The sequence below is a fragment of the Temnothorax curvispinosus genome, unplaced genomic scaffold (genome assembly GCF_003070985.1).
Source record: "Temnothorax curvispinosus isolate PA1 unplaced genomic scaffold, ASM307098v1 QBEX01018442.1, whole genome shotgun sequence".
In the NCBI taxonomy this organism is placed as follows: Eukaryota; Metazoa; Arthropoda; class Insecta; order Hymenoptera; family Formicidae; genus Temnothorax; species Temnothorax curvispinosus.
Genome location: NW_020228222.1, coordinates 587625 through 599113, shown reverse-complemented (window position 1 = coordinate 599113; position 11489 = coordinate 587625). Strand labels below are relative to the sequence as shown.

General features: G+C 45.0%; 1 protein-coding gene across 1 annotated transcript in view; it reads left to right on the top strand.

The window, feature by feature from the left end:
• The window catches only part of LOC112468403, an 82074-nt gene that overhangs the window by 67458 nt on the left and 3127 nt on the right, over positions 1-11489 (top strand). Inside the window, exons 2-11 of the mRNA XM_025037554.1 lie at positions 92-407; positions 1904-2283; positions 2557-3816; positions 4048-4216; positions 4354-4512; positions 4625-5895; positions 6167-6586; positions 7117-7245; positions 8638-8873; positions 10621-11146. Of these exons, the coding sequence (XP_024893322.1) occupies positions 147-407; positions 1904-2283; positions 2557-3816; positions 4048-4216; positions 4354-4512; positions 4625-5895; positions 6167-6586; positions 7117-7245; positions 8638-8873; positions 10621-11146 (4811 nt within the window). The 5' untranslated portion in view covers positions 92-146. The remainder of the gene's footprint in view (positions 1-91; positions 408-1903; positions 2284-2556; positions 3817-4047; positions 4217-4353; positions 4513-4624; positions 5896-6166; positions 6587-7116; positions 7246-8637; positions 8874-10620; positions 11147-11489) is intronic.

Here is an 11489-nt window from a genome sequence, read left to right as displayed (position 1 = left end):
CTTTACGGATCCAATTAGATCCCACAGTAACTTTCAATAGGATTTCAGACGAACACGTTAGATAATTGGTCCCGCTTTCTGATCCTTCCAGATGCAAGATGAATGGCGAATCGTGCGCACCATAGAGACGCCAGGTCGGCATAGAAATGGGCAACAACGGCAGCAGCTCCCATCAATATTGCGCGTCCAGCGGGCCGTCGCAGGAGATCGCTGGACGCGGGTGGACGCAGTCCTTCCCCCGGGAGCTGAGCAGGCATCACCCTCAGCAGCCGACGGGACACAAGGTCCTGCCGGAGCCGCCCAATCAGCGGCTACGCGCCACCAATAATGGAAGCATCATTCACAACGGGGGAACCATAAGCGGCCGCCGGCCGCCGGCCCTCACGCTTCCGCACGACCTTAATAAGGTAAGGATTCGCGGCGGCTTTTCGAATCGCGCTGATGACGTGGCGTGCCATGCCATGCTGCTCTTCGTGTGCCGCCGCACGATCCGTTGCAATTGCGGGCACCATCGGCGGGTGCGTGGAAATTTATTTTGCCGCAGGTACAGATCCTCATGCCGGTTGATAATTTTCCTTGTTAACAATAGTGACGGATAGAGACATTGATAGGAAGATAGTAATAATAATAGATTAGACGATAAATTGTCAGTCAAATTCAAGTGCGTCAATTTTTGATCAGTATGTTAGAGATATGGCGTTATCTCTGATTTGTTACAATCTTTAATCATTCCGCTTGGGCTAAACCAAGGGCCAAATAAATTTCTGCTCGCGTTTCGCAAGAGGAGCATATTGTCGCGTTTGTATATGTTTGTTTCCATATCCACTTCGAAAGCGGAAAGTCTGCTCCATCGAAACGCCTCCACAAAAAGATATGCACGTGGTGCAAACCGCTTCGATTCGGAGAGTTATGTATTCCGGAGTGGTTTGACAGCAAAAGTAAATGCGCCCCCGCAGTGATCGGACAGCAAAAAGCATTCTGAAGCGTTTCTATTCTTATAACAAGAAAGATTTTATAGCGGTTCAATACAAGCGGTATCAATTTGTACATCTATTTCGAATCTATCGGAATTCCAAAAATAAAAAAGGAGAACTATATGGATATAATAAATGTATATCTCTCCTTTTACTTCATATATTTATTTAGGTTTCTGGTGAAATTATTATTTATATTTAGTGATAAGAGTCACGGAAAGACTGATATTTTCTGCTCCGAATCGCTTTAGCGTGAAAACTTGCCTTTGTAAAATTGGCGAAAAGATAATTTTTTATTCCGACTCGCCTCGGTTTCAATCTTCTGATTTCGTGTCTAGCCAGTCCTCCTTCTGTCCACGAAGACGCATGTTTCCGTCGTCTAGAATTCTCACGCGGGATGATAATGCGCATCCGTGCAGAATTCGTATTGCGTCTTTTGGCCGGGCGCCATGTGTCGTAACCCGGTTAAGATTATTCTATAGAGCGACTTTTTACCGTGAATTCGCGAAATGTATCACGCGGCTTTCATCGAACGCTTTGTGCCGACGGTCGCACAGAGACGACGGTTTCTCATCCGCCCCGCTTTATCGTGATGCCTCGTCCTCTATAGCGCTTATTACGCGCTATCAGAAGCAAGTCGCGTACGCTTTGTAAATCAACAGTGTTCTAAGAATAAACGTAACACTTTACCGTTCCATCTTTATGTAATACTTAAGAAAAAAAATATTCTCTTAACCCGTTATGCATATAATCGGAGCTCACTAATGAGAACTTCTATTATGAGAGGCAGACGTAAATATTTTGCTCAGCTCGCGCATGCAGGACTGTGCATGGGGATTTAAATCATTGTAAAAATGATACAACAAAGCGAAGAAAATCAGGGATTCAAGTCGGTATTTTTCAAGCCTGCTCTCTCTCTCGCCCTCCAGCAGGGAATATTTCGCAGCCGCAGCACCTCGGCGTCGAACATCGGCGCGTCACGTAGCCGCAAGCTCGAACACCATTGCTGCTACTACGGGAACGGGTCGAGATGCTGCATGGAGAACGAGATGCAGGAGCTCAAGAGATTCGGCAGCGAGCCCGATTTGCGGTACTCGCCGATGGCGCGGGAGGCGGCGCGCTGCAACGGGAAGCAGCAGCAGCAACAGCAGCATCAGCACGCGATGGAGCACCGGCATTGCGGAAGCGGGCATTATCCCGAACGAGAGTGCAGGGAGCGAGAGAGTCGGTACAGGGGCAAGAAGAAATACAAGGCACCGGCGCCGCCGTCAAACGGCGTCGTTGATGGATCGTCCCCAGATTCTTACAGGTAGAAATGCTACTGATACATCGAGTATCACCTTTATTTCTCGAATTATTGTTACTTAATTTATAAGCCAGTAAAAAATTTTTATTTGAATGAACAATATCTCTATAGAGACGTTCTTTCATAAGATTGATAATTTTTCACCAGGAATATGATATCAATAATAATTTGCAAATGTCGATCTCTCTCTTTATCAAGTATACAAATTATATTAACATTAGTAGAGAGTTTCTCGTCTGCCAATAGTCAGTCTAAAGCATCTATGTTTCGATGTAGGAACCTTGTTCCTAGATATACAGAATCTGGTCAGGATCGACCGGGTGGTTGCCGCGGAGAGGAGGTCCAACCGCCGCCGAGGCGGTCGCGCCTCTTCAAAACGCGAGCGGAAACGAAGAGAGCGCAGGTCAACTGGCTCTCTTCTTCCTCGTCGTCGCAAACACACGCTATCGCGGAACGCTGCGAGAACGGTGGCAGCGGGCTGGAGAACGAGCGACGGTGGCGTGGTGAGGATGGCCGCGTCGCCAACAAGGAGAACAGGCTCGTTTGGCGTGATCAGAGCAACCATCTCCATCAGGATCGTTGGTGCCGGGATGAGCATAGGCGTTCGCGAATCTTTGATGGCAAGAACACGCTGCAGAGAAGCATGAGCAGCCCGGAGTTCCAAGCGGAGTTGATGCAAGTAGCCAGGAAGGTGCGCAATAAGCTCAATTGCGGGGGCAGATCATCTGTAGAGTCGGCAAACTTGGAACGCAACAGCGACGCTGATCGATGCACAAAAGAGCCGAAGATCGAGGAGGTGAAAAGGCCGGAAAAGAGATCAGCGAGGAACGAGGAGAGTTGTCCTGAAGAGCGCGTGATCGAGGACAGGATGGTCGAGGAGAGGCGGCTACCTGATCGTTGTAATCGATCCGAAAATAAGCACAACTCGTATGACGAGCACAAAGGGAACGCTCGTGATCCCGGGAGGACTAAGGACTACTTGGAGGAGAGGCAAGCGGAGGCTGTATCGGGCGGAAAGAGACGACTCGTCGAGAAACCGGCAATATTCGACGAATACTCCGCGATGCACCCGAAAGAACCTCTTCGGAAAGGTCCAAAGGATCGCGTGGACGCCGTGGGGCAGTCCTCGGGAGATAAACTCTCGTCGGAGAAACAACGGAGGGATCTTCTTGAGGACTATCAACGAGCGAAGAGTGTCGCGAAGAGCCGGAAGTATGAAAACGCGGCGGACTCCGGGAGAACCAGATCGGAGAGTCCGGTGAGGCCTTACATCAGGGTCACAGATCCTCGCGGGCAGGGTTCCGGGAGGGAAAGCACGCCTGAGCGAACGAGCGAGGCCAAAGAAAGAGAGAAGGAGAGAGATCCCGATCGTAGATGGCGGAAGAGCGACGTTAGGAATACTGATGGCGCGCCGGACGAGAAGAGATGGTCCTGCGAACCTGTTCCCGCGACGGCGGAGAAGAAAGATGCAAAATCCAAAGAGAAGCTCGCGAGGAAACCAGAAGCCAAGGATGTCCGCGAGAAAAATTGGCACGTGTAAGTTGCTCTCGCATCTCAGATCCATTTATCTCTCAGTCGCGAGTCGCGGATGCGTGCGCGTGCGTTGAAATGATTCCGATAATTATTTCCCTTATCAATGAATGTCTTGAGCGCACGGATACGTATAGACACGTAATTAGTTTTCCGATGATGACGAATAAGTGATGATTAGTGCATTCATTTGTAATCATCGCGCAGAGTTTGATATCTTCTCGATCATTTCTCTAGATTGCCGTCACCTGAGAAATCCGCACCGAAGACCTTCTACTTCGGCATGGACGAAGCGTTATCGAATGAGTCACGGAATTGCGTGGACCAGCACATGGAGCAAATACAATCCAGGTTGCAGACCAGACAAATCAATGGATCAATCGAATGCCACGACTACACAGATGATGTGAGTAACATGTTTCTTTTTTTATTTATAACGCTCTATCAATAAAATTACAAGATTATCGTTTAGCGTAATTGTTTATTTAAAAAAAGAAAAGTTTGAATACATATTTTAATGAACCGAATGATTTCAATTTTCAGGGGAAAAGCGGAATCGAGGATATCTCATTAAAATTGCGACCTACGTTACCTAAGAAACAGTTGGAAATCCCGCGATTTTCACCATCGGCAGCGTGGAGATTACTGTCAGCGTTAGAAGCACCTGGACCAACCATGAGCACGGCGAGCGAGGAAATTCCGGTAAGCGCGTAAAAAATATTTTAGTACGATAATTAGCAAAATAGTTAGCAAGTGAAGAGATGAAAAATATTTGGAACACGTCCGGTTATATTGTTACGTTGTTTGGTATCAGGTGATGTTCGAGGAACGTATCGAACGTCTGTCGAGGCCGCCTCCGCCGCTGATCGTACTCGGTCCGCGAAGTTCGCATGATAAATCTGGCGATTCTGGTATATCCGGGGATGCCGGCGCGGCCAATGACGACTCATTGGACATTAGCACCAATACCAATAACAACCGATTGAAGACACCGGCGACGAGACCGACGTGGACGCCGCAACAGGATCTAGGCGAGGAGTCCAGCAGTGACGCCGGAGTGGATTCGCCGCCGCCGATGCCGACCCCGGTGAAATTTCCGCCTAGGGCGCACGTATTCTCGTTGTCGTTGCCACGCGACGACAATCGCATGTACTTGTATAATCCGGATCTGAAGAATAAGGAGGGTTCAACCTTCAATTCGCTGCAGAAGTTGAAGAGGTCGGTGTCGGGCGCCCTCGGACTCGGACCGCTAGACTTGGAGAGGAAACGCACTCGCGACGTTCTCGACGATAATTGGCTGCTGTCGACAAGCGCCCCGACGTCGTTGCAGCATACCCAGATCACGGACGCAACGCGATCCTCGCCACCCGGTTGGAAGCCCGGCTTCGACGATGAGGATGAGGACGAGGTTTTAGTAGAAGACCTGGAGGATCGCGGTGACTTTCCTGTGATCATGAAGCCGCCCTCGTTTTCGTACTTGGCCTCCGGCGGTCATGTAATGTACTTGCCTGAATCTAATGACTCTCAATATCAGTCGCAGAGTTTGAACTACAGGAGCAACATGGCAGTGGAAAGTGAAAAGAATTCTGGTAACGGCTCCGGATCAAAGTACCGCAAGAACGGTGTGGACGAATTCAGGAAACCTAGCAAAGATGTAGAAAAGACGAGCAAGCAGCCCAAAGAATCAGTCATTTTGAAAGAAAAACCTTTCGCGAACGATGCAAAAGTGAATACTAGATTTTCCAAATCGTGTGACAACATTTCTGAGATGAAACAACGAAGTACTTCGCCGGTCGGTGGTCAGCAAAATTTGCAGGATGATAAGGAAATTGCGCCGGAAGTCAAAGCACCGTTAAAGAGCAACTCGAAAGGCCGTAGATTCACATTTCAGAGTACTGTGCGGCAGATTGAGAGGCGTAGATTAGCGGAAAAGCTATCGCGGGAGGCGGAAGCCAAGGAAAGACAGAGGAAAGGTGAGCTGGAAGCGATGCGTAAGGTAGAGGAGGAATTCCAACGAAAACGAGCTAGAGAGAAGGCGAATATTAGGCAGCAACTTCGCTTGTACAGCATGGATGAAAACCTGAGGTAAGGTTCTTGAAATTATGCTTGGAATTAAATGCTTTAAAACTTTGAGATATATTGAATTTTTTTATCGATTTTGTGTTTAGCTATAGATAAAATGTTTAAGACTAAAATAATTATTATCCAAGCTTGTAGCTAGAAAAAAGTGTAGTTTTTGAAGAGAATATAATTTGTTTAAAACACTTTTTAAGATAGATGGTCATGATTTAATTATTTTTAATAATTATAGTCTTCAGAATTGCTATTTACTATTAACAATCTGTTTCAATTACAGTAGCTTGCCCACTGTGTGGGACAGCTCGCAGTTATCTCGTGCGGACCCGGACGGCGCGCCATCGTCATCCGCGTCGTCACCCACGTCAGTCCCACCGGCGAAATTGACGACTATACGAAAGAGCAGCGTCAGCAGCGATGAGTATTTGCGTAAAAGAGCGTCCAGCGTGGATTCTAGACAGCAGCAGCAGCAGCAGCAGCAACAGCATCAACAGCAACCGAGGGAGTACAAAGATTACCGGCCAAAGTATTATGACTGGGCGCCCACCGAGTCGTCGTCGCATCTGGAATATAAGCAGACCACGGTGCATCCTAAAGTAGTATGCGACATTCCCAAGAGCTCGCCCGTCTTCGTGGATGCGCACGCGAACGTCAATAAAACGGCGAATCTTAGCTCCACGCCTAGATCCGACAATTACAGGTAAGCGTAACAACAAATCCATTTTAAATCGTGTAAAATACCTTCTTGATGAGTCCTATATAACTTCGAAATTAAGTAAAAGTTAAATTTTTATAACTCATACTTTTTTTAGTTTATAATATATATTTCTTGAAATGTGCAAACACTTTTCGGAACGATCTAAAATATTTGCTTAAAATGAGTTGACGAAGAAAATGATAGGGAAATATGTTACTTAAAACTGGTTTTTTAAAAAACTCAGATAATTAGGTAAAATAATTTATTCTTTATATTTATCACGCGATGTTCGATGGAAAGAAAGTGAAAAGCGAACGCGGTATTTTCATACATAGGCTACGCAAAAGGATTAAGAAGGGCAAAGGTCGCCTCCGCTATGCAATACACATGTATAAAGTGTCTGTCATTCCGAAGAGTCTTTGAATTCACTTTCACTCACGTGCTCGCGGCCATGTTAGGCTCGCGTACAACAGTCCGCGATTGCGAGACGAAACCACTAATGGCGAATAATCTTCTAACGCGTTACTCAACAGGAAAGATTTTGCTCATGGGGCCGTGGCGGCAAGATCCTCCTTAGCCAGCAGCGACAGTGAGCTATCGCAACCGAATACGAGACCGCATTCCAGGCAAGCCGTCAACAAGAGCAAGCCCATACGGTCTAGGTACGTTCGATACAATCTGGTCCCCTTAACTTCCGCTTGAGATAACGATTCCCCGCCCCTGAGAATGTTTCCCGAAATAATAGCGACATCGACGGACGTAAAATGCCTGAACAAGAGGTTTTCGTAGATTCGAATGACGTCTATTTTTTATACATTCCGCATACTGAAGCGAGCGTGAACAATAATATAATTTAAAGACAATATAATTTTCTTTCACATCTATTAAACAAAAGTCAAACTTGATGGACAATAATTTTCCTTATAATTGTTTCCAGAATTTTTCTATTTAGAAGAATTAAAATTATTTTATTTATTTTATAAATTTGCATTAAGAACTTTTTTATTTCTTGCTTTCTTGATAATCTAGAGATGTGTCTGCCCACACACACATATATACACACACAAAATTTTTTAAAATTATTTTTAAATATTTTCTATCTAAAGTTTCAGATTTGTTTTTGTGCTCGTTCCAGTATGCATAGAATTCATATATAATTCACTCGACAATCAATGTTTAATGTGTCAGCTTGTCTTGCACTTCAGTTGCAAGTTAATGAATACGAGTATTAATGTTTGCTAGACATAGTAGTGATTAAATCTACTAATCGCACCCGTAGGTAAGAACTCGCGCGTCTCGTGCGACTACTAATTTTTGGCTTTCTGATTTTTTATCATGCGCAGGTTTTAAGGTGGGCGTAAAGTAAGTAGTCTTAACACCTCTAGTCATCTAACAACGCTTCATTAAACCAAGCCAAGCAAATACGGTCGCGCTTCTAACTACGTATTGGGCGAGGATGGCACATAAGTGACAAGCATCGTGCGAGAATGGGTAAACCAACGCATCACAATTGTCGTTACGTACGTTTGAGAGAAAGATCGTCGCTCTACGATATTGCGTCTTGGTTTATCTTCCGACGCGTTGAACGCCGGCCAGCATTCTCCAAGTCTTGCGTGCGTCTGTATAAGGACTATGCTAATATTTTACTAGATCCTCAACTCGCCTAGAATAGATGTTTGCCTTGGCGTTCAACGCGTTGACAAATACAGCAGAGGCGTTACGTGTACTCGACCAATCCCAAAATATTGATCCTCTACGAACGAAAGTGGTTTCCCTTCGAAAAGGAAGGCTGCCTGCATTAAAAGTTTCATTTCTATTCCCAAAATTGATATACATTTATTTTATATCGACTTTTATAAATTTGTAGTTGCATAAAAGTATAAGAAGATTGAAATTTTTAAGTATAGGAATATATGATATTTTATTTAGATATTATACTAAAGTTACTTTTTTAAATTACTTTGTTATTTAATGTTATCTTGACTTCCTGTTGCAATGCGATGATGAAACGTGTCGCGAGTCGTGGCGTTCTCTGCTGATGCCATAGTAGGAAGAACGGGGAGGGGATGTCAAAAATGGAGCGAAAAGAGTAAGAAACGATTAATCAGGTCGGCTAGCCCAACACGCAGCGAGGAAGCCGTTAGCACAGAGGACGAGACCCCGGTGGAGCCGATCAAACAAGAGCGAAGCCCCATGAACGGCTTTGTATTGAACGGAGTGCAGCCTTTCGTGAGGGAGAAGAGCTACCGACCCATTTCTTTCAATCCCCAACCGCCTCCGCCTATTCCGAGTTAGAAGCCGTACTGCGGATCTTAAAGAGTACTTGTAGATGTTAACAAAATTGCGCAAAGAGAATCCGATATATATATTATTCATATACTTTCTGACGTACGCGAAATGTCGAGTCTGGAGAGTTCGTTTTGCGGGCTCTCCCTCGAGAGATCTGGTCTATCTGAACCAAAATAAAGATCGTTTTTTATGTAAAATCGACAGTTTCGTGTACGTCAGCCCGTTAAATGTTAAGCCGAAGGGTTTTTATGAAACTTTACTGAACGGAGATTTTATACCGCAGCGTTTATACAAAGAAATAGGTTTTTTTTTATACGATTTAGAGAATGTTCTCCGAGAGAACTCTGTATTCTCCGCGAGCGTACATAACGATCGCTGTAACAGCGCAATGATCATTCGTCGCGCGGCATTTTTATGTACGCGAAACTAATGTCAAAGTAATACCTTTATACGATGTGTAACAAGTAACACGATCTAACTCCTAACCAAATGTGTTCCGTACGACTGTCGGTACGTCCATCTACTATTTATGTTTGCCGTAAGTATATTAACAAAACAGAAGCGGAATCAAAGATCATAAGCTTATCTCGCGCGCGACGCGTCGTTTTATAGACCAGTTGTAAAAGGCGCATCGCGGGGAAAAAATACCAATAATACCGGGTGTATACATTTACTTAAACAGGTTTAGGGCAGTATCTTGTAATTATGTACAGGTAACAACCGCAGGCGACTGCAAATATTTGCTCACGTAATGTAATCAAACAAAAGATAATGTTGTTATTGACTGCGTGAATTTTTTCTTTTATCCTTGCCACCCTTTATCCTCGCCACCTTCAACGGACGTCTTCAACAGCTTGAAGTTATGAACGAGTAACATAAGTTAAATGATGTTAAACAATGTTTGTAACTTTTACATTAATATTTAGGGAAGAGAGAAGTTCTTGGCTAATAGTCTTTTCTTGAAACAATTTAACTCTTAATTTCCATATAGTTTTCAATGTTTGCTTGCGGTCTTTGGTCTCGCGTTCGAAATTATTTTAAAATTTAATTTACATGTGAAGTTAGCTATACGTCGTGCGACACGACGAGCGAGTATTTCGGATCAATCGCGACCGGCCGCCATTTTTCCTTCAGTGTCTACCTGTTCACGTGTCTCGACTGGAATCCGGAGAAACGATAAGAAATGAGTTCGCTAGGTTTCCCGAACATCGCGCCATCGCCTTCCTTAGATAACATGTGTGTTCTCGCACTCATGTCTTGATAAAATTACGTTGTTTTATGTATTCCCAGACAGTCAAATCTTTCAAACAATAGATTTTACATTCATATCTTTTGCTACAGACAAGTGCAATTTGAGTCAATACTGAACGAAAATAGCGACGATGAAGAAGAGTTCGGCATAAATATTCCAACGTCGCAATCAGACGTAGCGGCACAGAAACAGCACAGCGATGGCGGCTCTACCATGCAAGGCGACAATTTTACAGATAGAGATGAGGCTCGTATCTTCGAATTAATTTCGGAATGTTTGAAAATTCAATTTTTTTCTTCTCTATGTATTCTTTCGTTTAATTAATATCACCTGCCTTTATCAAACGTAAGAAGCAGGCAAAATCTCGTTAACGTAAAAAGCGTGTGAACCAGCGAATTCCATCGCTGTTGTTTGAGAATCTTGGAGAAGCGTCTCGCATTCGTGTTTCGTGAATTTTATATAAATATCCTTCCTTGCCCATCGCAGATCATTTTAGCGATGATCTGGTCGAGCAATCAATTGGGCGCGGCCTACTACAACATCCTCACGTCCGAGCTGTTTGTGATGGACGATACTTATGACGACGGTGTTAACTTTAACATCGCAAGGACCCTGTACAAGCAATGCCGGCCGCGTCACGTCATCACGATCTCCGGCATGTCCGACGAGTTCCTCACGGCGCTCGAGGCTCTGGTAACGTCGGAAATGTCGAGCGATCGGAGCGGATTGTCGGGATTGAGCGGCGCGGGGCCGTCGCAGGTCTCGCTGAGGGTGTTGCGGAAGAGGGAACACGGCTTCGACAGATGCTATCACAGGGTACGATGTCTCAAGCTCCGGTCGGAGCCGGTGAACGCCAGCAACGTCGAGAGGCTTATTTTCCTCCAGGGCCTGTTGAACTTCAAATCGATCGTCATGATCCACGCGCTCGGCCTGCTCTTGATCTACATCGACCAGCATTGGAGCAATATCGCGCTGGATCCTTCCGGCAGACCTGGCTTCGCGTCTCTGGCCAGCGTGACGTTGTGAGTCCCTACAATCTCGCCGCTCGCGATAGGACTAATCCTTTAGACACGGCTACACTGGTAGTGGTGCGGGGCTTATAGAGTTTGCTGATAATCTCTCTGAGAATGTTGTATCGTACGAGAGTAAGGGTCCGAGTTTTCGTAGCGCGCTGTCTGATGAGTACATCTTTGTTAAACTCGCGATATTTTCCATGAATTTGTTACAACGCCAGTTTAGTTTTGTCGGCCACCCTCATAGATTTTTTTTCTGGCTTCAGCAGATGGATATTTTTGATTAATCATATTTTTCAAATTAAAACTCACGTTTAATTTTTTTAAATTAAAATGTACGATCGTTTTTTTG